At 36.2% G+C, this 24,195-nt stretch overlaps 1 protein-coding gene across 1 annotated transcript in view; it reads right to left on the reverse strand.

The window, feature by feature from the left end:
- The window catches only part of lmbrd1 (LMBR1 domain containing 1), a 56,656-nt gene extending 34,898 nt beyond the window's left edge, over positions 1-21,758 (reverse strand). The window contains exons 1-6 of the mRNA XM_083922662.1: positions 21,681-21,758; positions 20,008-20,184; positions 18,883-18,946; positions 5,959-6,056; positions 4,352-4,419; positions 837-925 (exon numbers count right to left, since the gene is read on the reverse strand). Coding sequence (XP_083778788.1) covers positions 837-925; positions 4,352-4,419; positions 5,959-6,056; positions 18,883-18,946; positions 20,008-20,184; positions 21,681-21,746 — 562 coding nt within the window. The 5' untranslated portion in view covers positions 21,747-21,758. The remainder of the gene's footprint in view (positions 1-836; positions 926-4,351; positions 4,420-5,958; positions 6,057-18,882; positions 18,947-20,007; positions 20,185-21,680) is intronic.
- Positions 21,759-24,195: the final 2,437 nt, after the last annotated feature.

The following is a 24,195-nucleotide window of genomic DNA, read 5'->3' on the forward strand; positions in this document are numbered from 1 at the left end:
CCCCCCGTGCCAAGGGAGGAAGGTTAGGAAGAGCTTGTAGGGGTCCACCATTGTGAAGAGCAACAGATGGCCAAACTTGCTCCTTGATCCCCAGATGGCAAAAGGCCAGAGGACTGTTAGGAGTCTACATTTTGCAAACCTCCATTCAACAAGTGAAGATGCCCAAGGAGACTGTCTTCACAGTCTTGGGAGGACACAGTCGAACATCAGTACTCGATTATTATAACAGGTGAAATTGAATTTATCACACATTGATATTGAAGCTTAGTAAGGAGTGGACAGTAAAATCTGGCAATATTACCTTTTTGGTGAACATAAATCAATAAAGGCATGATGTAACAGGTTTTCTATTATCATACATGTAGTTGCATGCATAGAAAAAATTACTATTGATTTGGACCTCATCAATTGTTATGCATTCTGATTTGTTCCGTATAACAACAGAATGTGCCCTTGCCAATCATCACCCGGGTTTCAGAGTTTGCAGACCGGTTCATTTAAAATATTTCCAGCAAACTCACCCTCTGAAGCATTGCATTATTTATAAACATGCCAACACCCGTATGACCTAAAAACTGAAAAATCCAATTCAAAATATACAAACTTTGGTACTTTTGTAAAGTAGAGTCATAAAACTTTTTTTGCTTGAGTTAAATTTTCAAATTGTGTGACCCTGTCATCATCTGAATTTGTGCTATCTTGTCAGTAATTGCACCCCGTCTAATTTGATCCAGCTTCTGTCTAAACAAACCTTTGGACTTCACTAGACTACTCTGATCAGTGTGGCTAGACATGTAGTCGATTTCTAAAATATGTTTTAAAGAGGCTATACTTACGACTACTCCCAAGCTCTTCAAAAATGTATTGTACTTTCTCCCATTGGGTGGAATTCTGACCAGGTGGGGCCTCAAGTGGAACAAAGGCTCTGAAAGCAATGAAACAATACTTTAGCAGAAGTAAAGTAAAAATGCACTCAGTTACTTATAGGCTGTCACTCTATCCAGTGCACAGAGTGCTTAAGTATAGTCTTTGTACTGGCAGTGAGGGTTTCAGCAACTGGTGTACTTCCTCTATGACTCAAACACAGATTTCAAACATAAAGGAAAATACAGAAAAACAAATCACTGTCAATGTTGAATCATTCCACAACAGATGAACATATACCAGAGCCATTGCTGTTGATGAAATATAGCAAGAGAAAATACAGAAAAAACTGAAATTTACTTTCAGTCTCACATCCAATATCCCACTACACAGACTATTTATGTCGCATATAACATTATGCTCTCACGAATATGGTATAAGAAGCTTTTACAGTGTGCTCTTTACACACATATGAAGCTCCAAAATAAATGCATTTTTTCCTTACTTATATATATATATACGTATATATATATATATATATATATATATATATATATATATATATATATATATATATATATATATATATATATATATATACACAGCAACATAGATTGGTCTTACAAATCATATAGAAGGGATCTTGCAAACAGTTTTATTGACCTTTTGCTAGTCGACCTTGGAATACTGGATTAATTGCTATTATTTACACAATGGACAGTCTTTTGAACTCTGCCTTCCCTGCTATCCTTTTCAATTTATTTTGGAAAGGAAAAAACACTCTGCATAATATCTAAAGTTTTATAGCCGCTACATTTAGTAATATTAATCATGACTCTTCTGACTTGCCGTGGTCACGTCAGCACTTTACACAAACATCCATGCCATAAAGTTATACAATCATTATACAATCATCTTCCAATCAACTGTGTTAGACCTGTGTTTCCTTAAAGATGCAGATGACCTTATTTTGTTTTTTGTAATAAGTTCCCTACCTAATAACATTAAGCAATAATTCTAATTAGATTTAGCCAATGAAACCCATCCCTCACAGACAGACCTACAAAAGCTGTTCCTTTATGTAGATAGATGGATAGATGGATGGATAGATGGATAGATGGATAGATAGATAGATAGTTAGATAAACTGTATCGGAAAAGCTCCTTGATGTTGTGGGGGACAAAATAAAAACAGATTTTGTCTGAAACAGCACTTCTTCAGAACACCCGTATATACTATAAATACATCACTTTTCCTGGCATGCAAAAAATAGATAAATTTAAGGGCTCTCTCTCAAGTGAATTTGTTTCCTTTCAATCATGTTATGTCTCATTTTTCATTTTAGGAAAATATTACTTCATGAAAGTGACCTTTACCCATATTGAACTCTACACTGTTTCTGCAGTAAGGGTGTACCGTGTCAAACTCTAAAAAAAGTAGTTTTTTAGAATGATTAATACAGAAACCTCATCTTGAATAGTGTTCAAGAGAAATTCCTGGTAGTCATCTTTAATGCAATGTGTGCTATGACACAATGTAAATACAATATAATAAACAGCTTGACTTGTGTTGCCTAGTTTAAAATTAGAATTACAGTAAACGATTACAGTAAATTATAGTAAGTGATAAACTTTACTTTGAAGGCACCTAAACTATGGAGTTGCGATCGGGGCTTTATAAAAGCAACCAATACCATCTGTATTATGTATTAACACAAAGAATACGTCTTAGGGCGCACTCACACTGTCCTTCCGCACTGGGCCAAAACAGGTTTTGCGGGTAAAGCCTAGTGCGTTTGACCAGTGTGAGTGCAACCGATCCGCGCCTAGCTGCGGCCAGCTGGCCATCCACAGCCCGTTTGAGAGAGGTGGGCTTTTGTGGAGCGCGTTTGCACATGTACGAGCACGAGCGTGCGCACGTGTACGAGCACGAGCACGTCGCCTACGGCGGCTCTCACGTCATTTATGTGCTCCTGTTCGGACATAGAAAAAAAAAGACGGACCATTGCGTGGACAATTAACAACAACAACAATGGCGGCGAAAGGTTCACGTTGGTGTGATGCGGAGGTGGAGTGTTTACTGCAGATTTGGGCGGATGAAAATATTCAAAAAACAGTCGGACAAAAACTCTGAGACAGGCAAGAAGCATTTGAGCGAGGCCCAGGCAGTGTGAGTACAAACGGGCTGGCCAGCGGGGGGAGAGGGAGGGGGGGGACAAGTACCCTAAAGCCCATGCCCGTTTGTACTCACACTACCTGGGAGCAAATGCTTCTTGCCTGCCTATACGTCATCACGCCGTAACACGTCACACGCATTGATTGACGTCATCGCGATGGGTCACTTTGTTTACAAAAGCGCTGTCTTTTGGCCACATAATGGAAAGCAGCGCAGAAAACATGGTAACGTTTTTGTCTTCATCTGACCAAATCTGCAGTAAACACTCCACCACCGCATCACGACAACGTGAACCTTTCGCCGCCATTGTTTTAAATGTCCTCGCATGGTCCGTCCTTCTTTTTTCTATGTCCGAACAGGCGCACATACAATGACATCAGAATCGCCGTAGGCCTCGTGCTCGTACACGTGCGCACACTCATGCTCGTACATGTGCAAACGTGCTTTACAAAAGCCCACCTCTCATAAAAACGGGCCGTGAAACGTGCTTGGGCACGGTACGGATGGACAGTGTGAGTGCGCCCTTAAACACTGGGTGTGAGCCTAAATCACTGAAGATACGTGTTTTGCAGTGGAAAAAATAGCAGCAGCAACTGTAACAGTAAAAGATCATTGATTTAAGGAGTTTAACACCTTACAAGGTATAAAAACACCAAACATAGCCATTGCGTCTCCCAGTAAAAGCTATCATGTTGTTGAAAATCAAAGGACCAAAGCAACAATTGCCAGAACAAAGAAGCAATAGTTCCAGTTCATGAGGTAAAAGAGGGGCTAAATTGGTCCCATTTATATAAAGAAAAAGTCCTAACTTCCAAACTTTAAGCTGTAAGAAAGTATAGTCATGTGTCCTTTATTTTTCCCAAACCAGGTACGCCCTTCCTCCAATGCACCATTTAATGGTTGAGAAAGCACATTGCATCGTATAGGTTGAACTCCAGGGCGTGTTGCTGTCATGGCTGCAAAGAAATCTATTATATAGTGCAGGTGCTACTAAATGGGACGTGGCTGAGAATGTGCATCAATACAGATTTGTAGATACAACATACAATGCCACAAAAAAAATTCAATATTCCGTCCACATGGGCTTTGCTGAATTTAGTTTAGAATCAGATGGAAGAAGAATACAAACTATATTTAGACAAAGGTTTGTAGTTTTTTTTTTTTCTTGAATGGCTTATCATGGCCAGACAAATGGTGCTGTAGCTGTTGGGAGGTCCTCCTCTCATTAACTGAACACAATGACATATCCACACCTCCCTTCCACCTATCGTGTACTGAAGCAGAAGAAGCCACCCATGTCTCACCGACTTACCCAATTAAAAGGAGCACCACGCAGACAATGACAAATCCTGTTGTATACTTCAAAGCATTTTTCACTTGCTGTAATAAAAGAAAACATTAAACTGGTCAATCACGGCAATGAAATAAAATATTATTATATGTTGTGAGTGATGGAAGGGGGTCATAAACCTCATTTAGCTGAGGACTATAGTGAGTAAGAGCTATACAGAGTCAGTGTAGATCTAGTTTGACCTGCAGCGATAACATTCTCCCAGTGCTATTCAAGGTGCTTTTAAAGTAACAATACAAAAGACCTCCTTGTCTGTTACAGAAAGTGCTTCTGTCAGCTCAAAACTGACACACAGAAAGGAGAAACGGCACTGTGCAATAGCTAGTGTTTGGTACATAACTCGCTAAAAAGATTTTTACAGATAGGGATAAAAATGTTGTCAAATTTCAGGTGACAATATGCAGCCTATGATTTACAGTATGAATACAGTGGTGCAAAGTTTTGAAAAAAATTGACTTTTTTTACTGCCAGAAAATTTCCCTTATATTTATTAAGCTTGTGTAGTCAATTGACGTTTTTAATGTTACACAAACAGTATAATTGTATTGTCTGCATCTTCATGGACTTGAAGACAGGCTGACTGAATTTCCTAAAACAACAAGCCTTTTTTCCACTGCTTACGTTACATTATCTGCACTGACTACCGATATGGTTTACTGCCTCCTGCAGTCAACAGAAATACGTATCATGTGACCTTAGTGTGAATGTTATGTATGTGTGACCTTTTTGATACACAAATCCTGTGAATGCATAATGGCAAAATACAAGCATACAAAATATTGCTTTACAGCATTACGAGTGGTCAAAAAACTCTATACGGTATCTTTCACTACCAGTAAATTATTTTCAAGCTAAATCTTGTTGATTTTGAGTATGAATAGAGCTGTAAGTTCATAACCGCATAAGACAAAGAAAGTAATCTAAGTCAATAATAGGGTTCGACAGATCAGTCGGGTGCATTTATTAAAAATATATTAAAACAATTATTAAAAACAATCTACTGTATGTTTATTCCCTCTGAATAGTCAGTAAGAATACTTTTTACTAGATAAACTGATGAAGATACTTATAGGATGGATTTTACTGTACTACTGTATATAATTATACAAAGAAAATACTGATTAACTAGTTTCAGGTTTTGATTTAATGTTTGATCTTTAAATATATATAAAAAAAATAATAAATTAAGATGTTTCTTCAGTACAAGTGCACCAAATACTGACAAAACAGACGAAGCATTAAAGCGAAATTACTGAAGAAACACATTATCTGTCATGCACTGTGTTGATTAACCTGATTTGACATGGATATATTGTTGTTCATGCAGTACTTAAAGATGTGGGTGAATCAAAATTGAAGAGTGGACATTTGCTTTCATTGTTTTTCATGTAGAATGCTTAATTGGGTGCAACCACATGGGTTCATTTTGCCGTAACTGCAATTACTGTAAGACGCTTTGCATTAACAAATTGTTCAGCCACACCTGAGTCATCTGAATGGAATTTAAATTCCTCAGAACCGCATCTTAGCATAGTGCTGTGTGTAGAAATATACAGGTGAATTCTTACCGAGCATTTATTCATGTTGTCGTCATCCCTTTCTTCGTAGTAGAAATAAACAAAGGGGATCCATAGGAAGACACAGAATAGAATGATGGAGTAAAGTGCTATAGGGATATAAAAAAAGAATTGAAATCCAACAATTAGTCAAAGATATCTTTTTGTGACAAATATTGCCAACACTAAATATTTATAATCCCTTGCTAGCATACAGTATAACAACATTCTAAAGTTTATGATATATAATATTCTCTATTCAGGTTTACATTTTAAGTTTCTATCACTGTGTGATGTACTCTGTTCATTCCCCTTGAAATTATGTTGACTTTCCTGTGACAGGCTAAGGACAATGTACACATCAAAACTAATTTATGTGAAGCATATGCTTCAGGTTATACAGCAATAAAGTAATATAATCCCTCCTTTCAGTCACACCTTTTCATTTACAAATGGCAATAACAGTTGGAAAAACTCATAATATACCTCAAAACCTTCCAATGGCAAATCTAGGGCAGGGATCACATATTAATCCATTAAGAAACATTGTTTCCACAGTGACACATTAAATAGTCAGTCAGTGATCCATGAATAAATGTTTGAAATAGTACACCTCACATTTAGGTTCTTCCACAAATCCAATTTATCAGTTTCACTTTCCTTTCAAACAACCATTCATTACTTGTCTCTTTTCTGAATATGTTCCTAATTTGTCTCTTGATAACATAATGCATAGCATCAATGGCCATTGGTTTTAGATAACACTGTTCACATACACATCACATACAGTACGTGACTATTGGGCAGTTGGTTTGACCCTTTGGGCAGTTGCATGTAACTATGTAAGCTGAATTAATCAACAAAATAAGTGAAATATATTCTCATATTTTTCACAACAATCATATACATTCATACAAAAAACACACTCTTAGGAAGCCATATCCTACAACTTTGTATGAGGATTATGTTACATTACAGTAGATACCCAGGGTGGTTAAAGCAAAAAAGGTATTGACAAAACACAACGACATCAATGGGGTCCCAGAATTTCAGCATCAAGGCCTGTGATTTGCTTTCTTGCTTAGTTTACTGCTCAAATTACTCTCTTGTACTCTTGAGTGTGGCGATCTAGATTGATTACTCACCAATGTCATGAGTTTGAGGAGCAATGTTTCTAATCTTTCTAAACCAATAATTCTTGTTGAAGGCATACCGCTCCTTTCGATCTGAGGGGTCCATGGCTTGGCCTCAATAATGTTGAAGACTTCTGCTCTATTAGATGCACTTATATGATACAGGAAATACAATTAGCTACTTATTTCAATTAGTTAGTAATGCTTAGGTTATGAGTGAATGTAGGGCATGTGTATGTGTTTTTATTGGTAAATAAAAAAAAAACTGCTGTGCTCTGTGTGTCAGTATGTGACACTGAGAGGGAAGGGCATGATAAAGCTGTGGTTGGGAATCAGAAAGTTGTTTACCCTACGCGCTGTTACTGGCTGAGGGTTTAACACCTTCATGGGCTGGTGCCTCTTGCCAACACCCACAGACAGACACCCACAAAATACGGGCGGATACAGACAATACCACTTTCCTTCTGGTGGGTCATAAGTGATGATAAAGAGAAATTACTTTTGTATTAGTTTATACACTGTTTTTAAGGATAATACCATATATTATACATTTAACAGTAGCTTAAATAATTGAGGTTAATACTGTTAACCAGGGAAGTTTTAACATGGTGTATTTATAGTTAACAAGACTTCTGTGTAGGTTGAATAATTCCATCAACTTTATTGTAATTCATCTTGGGATAATAAGTGGACCAAACCACACTAATGTTAACAATTACAGCCACATTAACAATAGCAGGCTTTTTACAGGTGTTTTCTTTATTATGAGTGTTATTTGTCAAGACAGATGGCCGTCCTCCATAGAGCTGGGAATGTCCGACGTTCCTGACTGTTAAAGGGGAGGTTTTCATTGTCACCGTACTAGGGGGAATTGTTGGGTCTATGTAAATCATAAATAGGTCAGAGTGTGGTGTATACCTACTCTGTAAAGTGTCCTGAGATAACTTTTGTTAAGATTTGACACTGTATATAAAATTGAATTGAATTAAAAGTCAGTTAATAGCTGGGTGTGTTTAGAGTGATTGACAAATGGCGCGATGTTCTCATTGCGAACCCTAACCCTGAAAAATTGATTGAATTAAAGAGGCATTTGTATTTGAACACATTACCCTTCTAGCATCTGTATATTTAATATTACTTTAGGCAAAACTCACAAAGCAGGTAACCATCCTATTTCAATGTTGACCACTTCCATAGGAAAAAGCCATCTGCATCAGAAAATGATCCAATTCATTAGAGCTGTCGACCTTCTGTATGAATGGACACAGAGGATGCAATACACATGTCCTTGGTGAAAGAACTCATTATTCTACACCAAGCCTTTTCTTGTTTGTTTGGTTCTTTTGGTTGGTTCTTTTTTTTGAGAAAAGACCAACATTCAATGCAGTAGGAATTCATTGAGCGGAGATGAGGCAAAAACACTTGAATAGAGGGATGCTATTTCAAGCTGGGGGCTTTTCTTTCTGCAGCATATGGATGTCAGCAAAGACAAGACGACCCCAAAATAACAAAATAAAAGCATATCACATCGATGTGCTCAACAACATGGTTGGCTTAGCTCAATACATCCTTGAGGTGATGTATTGGAACAAGTCACATTGTGATACTAACAAAACCAAAATGTGCAAGAAGACAAACAGCTCACCACAAATACATCAATTTCACTGTTTTACATTTATGTTTAATAGACGTTTGGTATTACAGTAGTGCTTTTTAATTTAAGTTAGTGCTCAACTCCAGTCACCAAAATCAAATACAATGGTAACAGAGTTTTAACAATTTATTCAAAGATTCATACCTACACACAAGAAAAAACGACTAAATACATGCCCTGAGCAGTGCACCCCCCCCCCCCCCCAAATAGACTATATGTCACAACATGCTCTCTCTCTGTTGCAGACAAATGTGTGTCACTGCTATAGAGGTTTGCTTTGCACCAGCTGTGATTGTGACAGGGCATTACTTTCAATAAACACATGCTCATTGCTCCACTAAGGTATCCATTTACACTCATTTACAGCCAGACAAACTGGGTTTAGGATGATGCCAGAAACCAATAAATGCAAGACATGCACAGTATGCAGCCACTGGCATATGCTTGTGAGTTAAAGCAATGGGTAAAATTAATCATAACACCATGAATATTAACAAACTAAAAGAATAGGTCATACTGCATTACCATGTAGCATCCATTACTCTCTAAGCAGATCTTATACTGGGAAGTGGCAGACAAAGAGGAATAAATTATTAAATGTCCTCGCTTAACCCTTTATATTGTTCTTTTATTATATATATACACATATATATACACATATATATATATATATATATATATATATATATATGTATAATAATATATATATATATTATACATATACATATGTATAATATAAATATATATATATATATATATATATATATATGTATGTATAATATATATATATATATATATATATATATAGTACAGTGTACTATGGTATATATAGTACACTCAAATTTACTCATAAGAGAAGTATATTTTAGAAACATGGTGGGTGAGGCTATAAAAGCCTTCATACTGTGGAGTGCTAGTTGGGGAAACAATGTGAGGACATCAACACAAAATATCTATCAGCCACTCTGAGCTTGCACTCTCACTTCTTATAAACATCAAGATGGAAGAAAAGATGTATTCAGTTTCAAAAAAATAATTGACAATTCTTAAATTCACTCAATAATTTAGTTTTTATAATTATGCCATGTAATTGCAGTTTTTAACTAGGCTGTTTACAAGCTGTATACAACTATGAAAGAGCAGGGCTGACTGATGCTAACAGGCTCTGGAAACATGCCAAAGGTACATGTTGTTTAACATTAAATAGCAAAACTACAAAAAACACTGAATACACCCTGATTTTCTTTTTAAATGTATAACCAAAACACAGAATATCAATATCACAGCATCTTAACACTTAATTAATAGGCACCTAGAATTAATACAATACATCAGAAGGTTTGCTATGACTCACATTTCTTACAGTAAATTAGCAGGATGTTTGCTTTGACTGACATGTTTCCTGGGCTATTATTCTCAGCTGTTTTGACTGCCACTTTCTTGGCTTAACTCCCCCCCATCTACCTTCCACACTGTCAACCAAATTCAGATTTATTGACTCCAAACTGACAAGGTGGCAGCAAGCAGTAAACTCAAGCCCAGGCTTCAAACGGACTCTGTGAAAACCTATGGGTTAGGTTGCAGATGCTCAGTCTGCCTATAGAATATCTAGCGTTCAGCAACGTTTATGTAGTTTGTTGCCATCTGCTTGTCAATGGACTGTCACAAAGTGAAACATCCTGTTGTCATTGTATCATGTTGTTTCACTTCATGGCTCCATGGCACATTTGGTTTGGTTGAAAAGAAGCCACCATATCCCCAGTAGGAGAAATGGACTCCACAGGGCCCCTTGTGCATTGTTGCAGGAAGTAGGGACCATCAATTTGAAAGAGGACATGAATACTGAGCTGATACAGAAAAACTTCTTTAGAGGCGTCTAATGCATCTTCATGCACTGCATTATCAAAAGGTTCCTGAGCCAGAAGACCAGTGCGCACTAAACATTATTTCTATATGGCTGGTTGTGCTCCATTGAGCTTTCCTAAGAAAAGTTCAAAGAATACATTATGCTATTGTTTGGTTCCACATGCTGCCCCATGCCATCTGTCAGTAGTAGTACATTTACAAAGTAAAAGAGGTATTTGAAGATTCAAATAAGTAAAATAAGCCAATACATGTTTGTGTAGGAGTTTCTCCTTTTAAGCCCCCTTTTCAGACGGATTTAAATAACATTAAGGCTGTCGGGTGAGCAGGGAGGAGAGCTAATCCTGCCTTTAAAACAAAATACTTCTATTATGCACACATGGTAACACCAAATCCTTTATGACATTTCTTCCAAAAAGTGCAGAGGGGGTTTAGTGGATTGTTTTGTTTCCCTTTCAAAGATCAACAGTCAGAAACATCCATCAATGATTAACCTTGATGATCAATGATTAATCTTGTTAGATTAACATATTTACTGCAAAATTAGGAGGTGTTCATTAATTAAATTAATTATTACTATTATTACAGTCATACCATGTACTGAATACTGTAGGAAACATACAGCAGGTACTAAACATTTTCTGACTTATGTTTATGTGAATTATCACCAAGTATTGAACCAGGCTAATGACATCTGCATAAAATAAAAGCAGCTAGATACCATCAGAATGGTCAAAATGATCAGTGAATGTTTGATTAGTGAATTTGTAAGCCAATAACTAACAAGGAATTACATGACAGAAATGTAAATTATGTCTAAGGTAATCTAGTTTGTCAAGTAAATTTTTAACAGTAAAATGTCCCAATCAGTAAAATTTTGTTAAAACACTTTAATAACATACAATTGAAGTGATCATTACATTAACTTGTTAGTCTCAGTATTAGCCTCAAAAATGCAGCATCAGTTGTACACTACACTACTACATATTCTTATAGCAGAGGCTTATATCATTGGGAAGAACCTGCAGGCTTAACATTTTGTCAATGGTCTAAATGTCAGAATCCCTGTTTTGAATATTTCAAGGCGGACAAAGGTAAAAGTGAAGAGCTGTAGGTTGTGTTTTTGTACACAGCGGCATGCAGTATTAGACAAATGTAATTTATTACTCATTACTTCAAAAGTTATGTTTCTACTTTACTTATTACTCATTGCCAACAGTAATCTGTCACACTGCTTGTTATATTACTTTTTTCTGTTACACCCTGTCTTTTCCCCTCAAAAATCAAACTTTGCATGTGCGCTCTGAAAGTTAGAGTAGCTGCTTCGAACAAGCAGGTTTTTTTCTGCGGCCTATGATTCCATAAAAGTTGCTGGATTGATGAGAAGCACACCTGGTTCAAACTAAGTAAGTGATTAGATTGTTGGCTTTCAAATCAGTAAAGGGGTGGCAACAAAAGTGAGGTTGTTATAGTTATTTTTAATGTTGTAATACTATTACTGAAATTGTATTAGTAATTTGTTACACTTTTCGTTACTGGTGAAAGTAATATTACCAATGTAATAGTATTATAAAAATTCAAAAGTAGGTGGGCAAGAATCGCAAACCAAAATAAAGCATTTGCAGTTTATTTACAAGAGGATAGCATCCTCTCCAACGTCTCCCCTACAAATGGCATTAAAAAAGGAGAAAGCCAATGATTTATTTAAAGGTCTCAAGGGTATTTCGCCCTGTTGCTTAAGGGTCTTATGCACCACTGCTTTGAAATACTGAGCAGTCCAAGGAAATGTTTAAATGGACAGAGGCTGAAGATTGAAAGGCTAGGCTTTCAAACTTAGGGTTCATCAAAGATCACAAAAAGCTATTTGGGCACTAAAAGGAAGTGGGTGTTTCTCTTTCAGAGACATGTATCCCCTCTCTCAAGTTGAAGGTACAGTTTATCTAACATTACACTGTGTAGAACATCATGAACAACTAACGGTTTCCTCTACAGACAATAAGTAACATTTCAACTTGACAGAATATTTTTACTTCCTGTGTTTTGCTGTTACAGTTGCATTCTGAAATAACTTATCTCTCCATCATTTGTACTCAGATTTTGCTCAGCTTCAAAACACACCGCACATAACTATACTACACACATGCACTCATAAATGCATGCTTTGATCTACCAAAGATGTAACATAACTGAAATACATTTATTTGACCTACTTATGTTACTGTTAACTGAACAGTAGCCATCATAGGAAAAGGAGTCTGAGCAACTGTGAGACTTCAGAGACCTTTTGACAGTGTTCTTTAACATACATCTTTAACAAACATGTGTTTAATGAACAAATGGGTGCAAAAAAAAAAAAACGTCAACTCCCACCTATAAAATATAAAAAATAATACAGGCTCAAAAGTAATAAAACATTAAAAGAACAATGGAACTACTATATAATGTCGCCAAATTGAAAACACTGTACTTACTTGTGTGGATTCAAAACTGCTACAGAAATGTTTAGTGTGTCAACTATAATTTTGATTAAACTATTGTATCCAGGGGAAAATGAATATATTTATATTTATATTTTCCAAAAACTGACAGACAGCAATTCACCAAATCACAGCTTTGTAAGGCCATAAAATGATTCCAAACATCAATTACATAATGCAGAGAGTGCTCATTCAACATACACATGCTTATTAAATGTGATCACCACTGAATACAAGTCATTCAACTTGAAGAAAAACATGCATCAATGGAGGAAATACAGGATCTTTATGTCCAACATGTAATTATTCTATTTGTGAGGAGACAAATGGACAGTACTGCCAAATATGGCCTTAAAGAAAATTCCACTTAAAGGTTAGATTTGTAAGGAGGCTGTGCCTACAACACGCATGGAGCTTGGTCTCCACCTACTGGCAAATAAAAAAGCAATGCCCTTCAAAAGAAAAAGAGAAAAGAGTATGTTGTTCTACATAAACATCAACAACAGGATAGATGAATAGAGTATGCAGCCCAAATTAGATCTATCATATTTATCCTATTACTTTAGCCTTCAGCAAAGAATGACTTTGCTCAGCCTCAGCACACAGTCCTTTTAAAATGACATCTTCACAAACATCTATTACCAGCAGAGATACTGTATGGTCACATAGAAATACATCGTAGATCCAATTTTACTTTTTAAGTAAAATATATTTTTTACTTTATCTATCTTAGGAAAATGATCAGTTTCAGTAGATAATCTGTAACAATCTCACTCAGTTTATTATTATAACACATATTTTCAGATTATTTCTGGCATAACAACTGCAAATCATAACAACAGTGCAATTGTCTGAGTATCATGTTATATGTTAAATGGTGCTTCAATAGTTGGTATCATTTTGGAATGCATTGGAAAAAATTAAAATACATTAAAACATTCAAAACATGTGTTTTGAGGAATTTAGCTCAATATCAATGAAACCTGCAAGGCTCGTTTTTTTACAAGCACTCAATCTTCCTTATCGACAGCCAAAGGTTACAACAAATTTGCAAGCAGATCCTTCTGCAGCACACACTCCCAAGGCTATGATCACATGGATACATGCTTGAGGCAAGTAGCAAACTCTTTCAAGCCTCTTTCTCCTCTTCAAGCCTCTCCTAGCTCCTGGAATGCATACTCCTGGTATGTCTACATTTCTTTTTAGCTGGATAACAAAATGTAAAGAAGGAATGTGGTTTCCTTTTTCCTGTGAATGGCATTGACAAAATAAATCTGGAATATAAATGCCTACTTGGACCCTCAAACAATATAGGGTCAAAAAATGTATGTGAAATAACATTATAAAAGGGTATAGCATGATTGCCATAGTAGGAAGGGCTACATGATGCACAGCGACTTTAGGAGCCACTCCAAACAATTACAGAGATTGTGACTTACAGTAAGATTAATTCTCTTACTTTCTACTTTACTAAACCAACTATTTGACCTTCTCCTTAGATGTGATTGTTGCACCATGAACATGGTTTCCAAGCAGTTTGGCCATTAAATTAATTAAATTACTGGCGGGACACAGCCCTGCATTCAAGACATAAGTCTTTCTAAACAAAGTTTCTATTAAAGGAGATTAATTCAAGCTCCAGTAACAGTGAAAATCAATCGTGTGTATGAAATTATATTTGTGTGTCTATAGAACATCTACTATTGGGCCTTGAGTGCTGGATTCAAATGCAGTGTCCATGGTCTGTGAAAGCCAATTTTCTGATGTCATTACACTAGTGGAAGTGGTTTCTTTGATTGGGCTGTCTGGGCAAGGAGACAGCTTGTCTTCCTTGCATTTGGCATTTCTGAACAGACGGTACATAACAATGTTGCTGACAGGCACTTTAAGCCAGCATCTGTTTGAAAACGTGTGATCTAGTGTCTTTGGCATGACTGAATTTTCTATCGTCAAAGACAACAATCTCATGTCATCCTTTAATATGACAATCATGAAGAAATTTCAGTGGCACTAATAGCTTTCAGTTAGGAATTTATCAGCCAAATGGCTTGGATACTGTGCCTGTGAATTGCAACCATGCTCAAATACTGGGTGAGGGATCCATGGGCGCTGGACCTGTCCTCTCTGAATCAGGCAGGATATGTCGAAGATGCCTGACTGAACGCTCAACAAACCTACTAATGATACAACAAAGAATGCCACAAGCCAAAAACAAATTATCATTGCCAGGGAAATATTATAATTTTTATGAATACAAGCTAAATGTGACAACTAAGACAAGGAAAACAAGTGAAGACAAGCTTTGTAAAAGAACAGATGTAGCTATTGGCTGTCTTGGAAAGTAATACAATGTCTAGATTTCTTCAAGGTGTTTTTTTGTTGTGGTGGTTGTTTCATTTTGCCAAGTCAGAAGGGAACTCAAGCACTGAAATGATCAAAAAGGTTGTAAACAAACCCAGAGTTTTGCTGTACAGTACACATTGGAAGTTGGTACGTCCCATTTTTATTTATTATACCATTTAACTGGTGATAAAATAGTTACTATCAAACATTAAAATTATTTCAAATACTTTCACTACAAACATATATATTTGTATTATTAATACCTGTATTAACCATTTTCAAATTACTTCCGATATCAAAGCAAAAATTAAGGAGAAAAGAAATGAAATAAATAAATGATCTGTTTTCCAAAGGAGTTACCATGAATATGAATGCCAAGGTTGATGTTTACCTTTAATAATGCATGTGATCTTTCCCAAAGGTAGAGTTATGGACAATTATTTAATCCAATTAATTCATTTTGGATGACCGGTCTTCTTCAAAGAGAGTGAGACTCTTTTTGCAAGCAGTAAACCAAGATTTAAAGAAGCAATATCTTTCTTAGTTGTATGCTGTTTATCAGGGTGTAGACCAAGAATGAAAAGCTTTGGCTCAAATGTTAAATGTAAACCCAGTATATTCTCCAGTGCGTCTTTAATCTCTCTACAGAACTCTTTCACTTTGTAACATTCCCAAATACTATTAAAAAAAAAGGACCCTTTCTCATGTCCACACCTAAAAAACAGATGTGGGATAGCGCTATTATATTTTTTTTGTTTGTTTTTTTCTGGTGTCATATACTGTATGTCGTCATCAGCCAATTATATTACAGCAATCTGAGCCAAATATTAAAAGCTTGTGTTTGTGCTTCAGCACATCCTGCTTCCCAGTCCTCGGAAAGGAAATCCTCTTGTATGACATTTACTGCATAAGTTTTAACTTGTCATAGCAGGAAAATCACCAGTGAAACAAATTTCTTCAACAATGGCTCAGTTCCATTAAGTGCCCCAGTAAGCTGTGACAGTGAGCTAACGTCTACAATACCAGAACCCTTGTAGCTCATCTATATGGAATGCAGTCATTTGTAATGTTATCAATTACACCTGTGCATGTTCCAGCCAACATGTCTGCTGTGGAAAAGGTCTATTACCGATTTTGTAGGCGCATGTTTGCAAGAGTAAAACTGGTCTGACGATGACCCAAGAGCTCTCTCTAGTATCTCTAACAATAAACCTTAGTCATGGCAGACATTTTGACAAGTCATAGTAGGAAATGTGGTTGTGTCTAGATGGTAACCCAAGATTTGCGAAATTCTCACAAGATGGTTAAGGTAATGCATTGATCTTGAATGGTTAAGGTTAGATGATCAAGGAAGCAAGTCTCATGAGAGACCAGGTGTATATAATATCATTCCACTTTGAGGAGTTGTGCACGGCGGCTCAGTGGAAAACTAACTGGGCCACTTAATGGAACTGAGCCATTGTTAAGTCAATCTCATCTGTGTTTTTCATACGATGACAAGTCAAAATGTCTGTTTTGAAAAAGGTGTTTATCCTACTTTAAATGCCCTGCACACTCACACAGGTGTTTTCAATTATTCTGGCTAATTACACTTCTGTTCAGGTTTAGACTAAGCTATGCTGGAATGACATGAGGCAGCCAAATTTCATGAACCAACAGAAATGATGAAGGTGAAATGCAAAACTAATAGCGGGATCAGACGAATATCAATCAAGCACAGTCTGCACATACCCGCACGGTCCTCAGACAATGTTTAAATTAAGTAAAAACACTGACCCCATCAAAATCTTACAGTCACTTACAACAGGGATTTTCAAAGTCTAAGACTGTGCCTCTGCGCTCAGACAAGGCTTACTTTTACTAAATTCCTGCATGCCTATTGAATCATGATTATTTTTATTTGATCTCATTGACACGTGACAATTGAGCCAAGATAGCCTAATATTGCAGTTTGAATTACCTTCAGACTTCTCCAAATACATAAAAACGCTAAGGTATTTATTCGTTCCTGACTCTGGGAAAGCAGGAAAACCGTAATATTCCGCAAAAATAATGTAACTCTTTAACCAAATCAAATACATTGAAGCTATACTACATTATTTTCTTTTGATAACTAATGTAATATTTGTTAACTTCCATTCACTGATCCTCCCCCGAAAGTGTTTGCTTCCCATGGGAGGCCTACCTCACAAATTGAAAACCTCGGATTTACAATGAACTCACAAGAACAGCCTGAGCATTTTTGGTATATCTGATTTCACCACTGCTATGGTCCTGTCTAAACAGCCTTATACAAAATGGTTAGCAACTTTATCTGTAAACACAAGATTTTCCTATCCTGTTCCGCCTTCACATGAAATATGTAGCAGTCACATGCAGCATCCTGATATGCAAAGTGGCATACTTAATACATGATCAAACAACAAAATAGAGTCCAGCAAAAAAATATATTATGTATACATTATCATATGCTAAATCATACATTATATATGAACTGCAAGGTTATGTAAACATGGAACCAAGAAAAATAGACATTTGCATTGTTGAAAATATATATGACGAACAATCAAAGACGATAATAGCAATAGGTTAACAAGGCTGAATCTACAAGAAATGCATAACATCAACTGCAAATGGTATAAAGATGTCAGTACGAGGCCCCTTGTGTTCACCAGTAATATAGTGATGGGAATACTGTATGTGCTCTGATCTACTACACAAGGCACATTCAACAAAAAACATTTTAGCATACTTAATATGCAACATTAAATGTAATATATTATTGACACCTTTAGTTGACTAATGCAATCTGCCTGCTATATGACAAATTCCATTAATTGTAGCGGGCATTTTGCCAGGAAACACGGAAAATGTTTGATATATCTGATATATTGCATCATCACAGAAAACAAACTGCTCGCTCCGTCCTACAATATTACCTGATGAAAAGGGTTTTTCAATATCTATCATTAAGCAGTGATGGCCATTATAGTTAATGGTATTATTAATATCAGTCATTTGAATGCCATGTTTCTTTTTTATTTTATTCACTTTGTGAATTGTTTTAACTGCCCCAGAGCAAATAAAATGTGCAACCCAAGTTAATATAAAGATACCCTGTGTAGAAAGGAGTCACCGTTTGTGGGAAACAATGAGTTAGACTGTTAAGCCACTAAGATTGCTATGTGAGTGAGTCAGGCTCCAGGTGTTATTATAATTGAACTGGCACTACTGTCAGTTGAAGGAAGAGATAGGGGTGATATCACAGGATAATGACGAAAAACTTTGGTCAAAAACTCAATGCAAATATTCAAACAAAAGAGCTTATTCAGAGAATGATAGATTAATTTATTCAAAATTCTGCAGTAGCTTTAATAATCCTCTCTAGTTAAGATTTTTGTCGACAAATATTATTTTATTTTTTTGTGTTCACCCACATAGACCGGCATTAAGAGAACATACTTACTGTAATATCCATACAGCACAGTGTCTTCAATTTGTCCTCTTGTGTCATTGTTTGCTGCCCATTCCTGGATGTTACCAAAGGCAAAGTCCATGGTAAAAATTAAAATTAAGTTCAACAGTAAAAGGAATGACAAGTATAGAACAGGCATCAATTACATCAAAGAACTTTTTTAAAAGCAATAATGTATAAAAAAGACAAATCATAATACACTGATTAATGAATGAATTCAAGACCCTGAAAGGGGGTAGGTCATGCTGGACTGGCAAGCACATGGGCTACAGCAGCTTTGTTGATCTGTTTCACAAACTGACTCCAAACATAAACAGAGAATGACACAAAACTGACAGACACTGGGGAAATAACTCAAAGCTGTCAGACCTTTGTCTATATCTATTTTTATCCATGCATAGCACAGCTGTTGTAAACTGTCCATCATAAGATTGTATTTTCTGCATTTTATTTTAGGAATTAATTCTACAACTGGGACAAAATACTCTGAGAAGTTGCAAAATTATTTTAAAAAACAGGTATTGTTTTCAGAGAAAAATGTTTGTCGGTTTCTGCAGTGTCATGATTCGCACTGCTCTAATTCATTCTCAAATGATCTTTTCCCATCAGAGGGTAGTATGATTATTCTTTTATTTGTCTGTTTACACTTGGGAAATTTAAGCAGAAAAGCCCCTTCTTGCTTTCATGCATATTTCCTTATTTGTAATTTTGTTTTTAATCACCGAGAGATCACCTGTAAATGTTTGAGTATATGAACAAGGGATTATGTCTCTGGTGACATGCAGCCTATCTTAGGCGGCCATGACTAAACAGTATAAAAGACAAATACCCTTTAGCAATCAAAGCAACTCACAACCCATACCCCACAGCAGGACACAAATTACCTGCTGTTCAAATCAAGATGCAATTACACACTTTGCTAAATCTTCAAATAGATAGAAACAAATGCAATGACTTTGCAAACAATTTATGAGCCAAGAAATGTATTTGGCTCTTTAAGATTGGACTAAAACCATGTCTAAATTACAAAGCAAAGTTAAAAGCTGCCTTAGGGATACTCGTTAGTTTTTCTCAAGTTGACTTTACTGGCGCTGTTCGCAGTGCAGAGATACTAACCTTATAGGTGCCATTGGGATACTTCATGAATGAAACAAGGAAAATATCCACTGGTAGTAGTGCAGAGGTTATTAAAGCAATGGCCAATGCACATATTGCTGTGATAGTTGAAACAACTTCACTCTCCTGACGACTTTGAAATTTCCGAATGTAGACCCAACAGAAAGCCAGGATTGCCTAAACAGGACAGGGGGAACAAAATATTTAATTATCAAGACATGGCAAGTGGAAAATAATATCATTAAAAGCAACAATAAAATTGAGGAATATATTTGGTAAAAAAAATATATTGTGTTATTTGATTTTCTCCGTATCGCCTAACCCTAACTTACAAAAATATTAGTAATGTATGTGATCACAGAAAGATTGGGTTAGTAAAATACTAAGATGTAAATAAATTCTACATTTGTGTAGCTTACACTGATCACTGTTGCAGTGCTACATTTTTATTGAATGTCATCATACAGTGTTTATAATAGTGTCTGCCTTTTCAACCTTGTTTAGAAACTCTCTAGCTTCTGTGTGTGCATGCGTGTTGCTGATTGCCAAAACGAAATACTCAAAGTCTTAACAGAACAAGTAGGGAATTATACACCGAGAATAACCTGACTGCAGGTGCTAGGGAACAGCTGATCTGATTATATCATACTCCCTCCCTCCCTCCCTGTATCCTTTCAGCATGAATGCAGATTCACTAACAATGTTAAGGACTGATAAAAAAAACAACACAACTTTGAATTAATTCATGAATTTGTTATGAATTCTGTTGCTGTGTAACATGGAAAAGACAAAAAAGAGGCAGGAAACCCATTAGACAGAGAAGCAAATAAGAGTCTCCAAAATGACAAGGTCATATTCAAGGCACACAAGCTGTAAGAAGTGAGGACACTGTTAAAACTAGTCCCTTTAGATCAGGCCCTGCCATTCACAGACAGGATCAATTAAAGGCCCACAGCCCTAAGCCTCAGGCTGCTTGTTTTGCCAGGTAATGAGGCGGGCTTTGCATCCAAATAAGATGCATTGAAAGGTTTGTACAAATAAAAAGGGCTGTGCGTGGTGGGTAGGGAAGCAGGGCGATTTAATTGCATCGAGGCATTCTGCTAGACAGCGTCTGATTTAACCGCGTGACTCTGAGTGACAGCTGCGACTATGAGGAAAGGTTCAGTTTAGTACCACTTAAGTCTTACCGAGTAGGGTCAAAAAATACGACTCAAAAGAACGTAAATGTATGTCTGTTTGCGACACATGTGGTGAAGAGTATGCTTTTTATCAGCACTAAATTATTTATTCGGGAGAGTAAAACTTTGTGGTGAAATCTTACTACGCAGTAGCAAGTTAAATGCTATTACCAACAAACATTTAACGGGACCTGTTGATTTTCTGTATATAAATAGAGTAAAATATTCCCTACCCCTATTCACGACGTAGTAGTGTTTTATACTGTCCGTTTCTAATAGTATGAAATAGAAACGTTAATACTACACTGAGCGGTTCCTACTAAACAAGTGTGTCATGGCTAATGTTAGCTTAAACCAATCCAAAGCCAATATGGATACACCGTCGCGCCGGTAACAACGTAACCAAGCAACCGCGTTACCAGCTAAAGATCTCAAACTATTTGTATAACGCTCCACTATTCGATGGAACCACTAGACAACTGCAGGCTTGCTTACCAAAAGTATAACGGTGAAAATAGACCATCCGAGCACAGACTCGGAGAGCAACGACTGATCCGCCATCTTCACTTCCTGCAATAACAAACCCACGTGCTCCAGGTGACGTCACCATCGCCGTGACGTCTACGCAGAAAGTCCATCTCTCCAAAGTGGGTTGAAAAAAGGAAATATGCAAGGAATATACTGTATATGTATAGTTAGTTATATCCCCAAGGGTTTGAAGGAGTTAATGAAAGGTTACGCGAGGTTATTTACCCTCAACAGATACTTAGATGGAATCCAATTTATTAGTTACAAATGTACCAATAAACATTTAGAAGATGCTTTTATAGCAAAAGGAAAATAACCCCTCATGAAAAGACTTATTGGAACTCCCTCTTCAATGATACAAACTGAAGTAGAGCACGGCTTGTCCCATTAAAAGTTTTAATTTCTAACAAAATCTATTACATAACATCCATCCTACTAATGCATACATATCCACATTTTCTGACATTGATGACAGCTGTTCCTTCTGTAAAAAAAAAATAGAAAACGTATCATCCATTTACTTTAAGTGTTATTTTGTGTCACATTTTGAAAAGATTTGGAAATTTTTATTTTTGCTAAACTACAGTTAGGTGTCACTTTGAGGAGAAACTTATTATCTTTGGCTACTTCTCTCACAATTATAAATTTAACATAATTAATGTCTTCATATTACTAGGTTAATTCCATATAGATAAAGTCAAATGTCCAAGGCAACCCCTTCATTCCCATTATTTTTAATTGAATTAAAAATATATTTTGAGTTTCTGTCATGTTGAATCCTACAATAAATGTTTATCAGCTATTGAATTTTATTCAAATTACATTCAGTGAACTGCCTTCCGCCGCTTTGTTTTTTGCTCCTTTTTCAATTGTTCATACTATTTGATGATAAATACACTTTAAAAGAATCTCTGTTTGATATGTTTGTCCCATAGACTGCGTGTGTTGATTATTACAGCAGTTTTAGTGATCTGACTTTAACAGCTTAACTGATGGTACAGGACGGTAATACAATGAAGACTACTTCTTTACTAGATGCAGTGGATACCAACAATACAATAAAGTGCCTTCTGCATAAATGAACAAGACATTGCATTGGGTCAGCTATCCCCAAAGTTTTAGTTTTATAAAATACCATCAGTGAGGTAGTCATATACAGTACTTCTAACTTAGTAAAAGTAGCAATACTACCACTAAAAATACATAACAACAAGTAAAAGTTTGACTTTTAAAACTACCAAAGTGTGTACCCTAACCCTTAAATATCAAACGCATTGTTAGGAATAGGCTATATTCTAATAATTGAATTGGTATGACTAATGCATTAACATATCAGTACAGCTTTACAGTCTTAGGTATTCTCATTGAAAAATGGAGCATATCTTATAAGCTGATAAAATATTTGTTGTAATATTTAAATGGGGACTATTGCTCTCTCGAGGTGCACTTCTGGGGCATTTGGACTATCTTTTTTTCACACATGGCTTGACTAGTGGGCACAAGGCACTTAAGCTAACATTCTGTATTCATCCAGTATGTCCGGAGAAATTCTTCTGGTTCTTCTGGTGTGCTGAAAAACTAGAAGTAGGTCACTGGAAATTAGGGTGCAGTGCACCTGTAGATGCATTCCCATGTGTTAGAGCAGACCATTGTCATAATATTTGCTATCAATTATCCACCGCAGTTCACACCAGAAAAGAGCCACAGTTTTCAGTGCTGATAGTCCTCTGATATGATTGTGTATTCCACATAAGATGCAAATCGTTAAGCCAAATGCAAAATTTCATATTAGTACAGATGTCTGATCATGTCTTTTATGAAAAACATTGCATAGATCTGCTTGCCCTACATTGCAACTTTTTTTTTCTTCAGTCTTGGCTTTGGCCTCTTGAATATATAAATGCCTCTTTATAGTTTATATTTTCTTCTCTGTTATCAGTATGCCTTCTACCTTGTGATTTATATCTGTGGCAGAGAATGGACTTATTTATATCTCCAGCTATATTTCAGGCCCTGACTTTAGTCTGTACTGTTACTGTGTTTGCTTAAATTTCCACAAGGGCCTGACGAATATTTAAAAGCCATATTTATTTTTTTTACCTCCCGTTATGAGCCAAATTATGGCCAACAGTTTCATTTTCAAAACGTGTTTCACAATGTAACAGAAATCAGTAGTGTCAGATATTTCCTCTGCTTCTTGAGAAACTTATTATATTATTTCTTCTTTTATATTCTTCATCTCAATGACTATAGGGGCCATGTATTCCTAAAAGCCACTGTATGTATTTATTTGGTGTATAAAAATGCATCCATAGCAATACCACTCAAGTGTAAAATATACTGATTCTTTAGCGGTATGAGCTTCTATTTCATTCAGCAGGGGATCCAAATGTATGCAGCAATGGGATTTTACCAACTTTTCTAGACTCTATGTGAAATGTAGCAATCAGTTAGGGTTTTTTTATACATGCAAAGGTTCCAC

Source organism: Echiichthys vipera, assembly GCF_963691815.1.
Source record: "Echiichthys vipera genome assembly, chromosome: 11".
Taxonomy (NCBI): Eukaryota; Metazoa; Chordata; class Actinopteri; order Perciformes; family Trachinidae; genus Echiichthys; species Echiichthys vipera.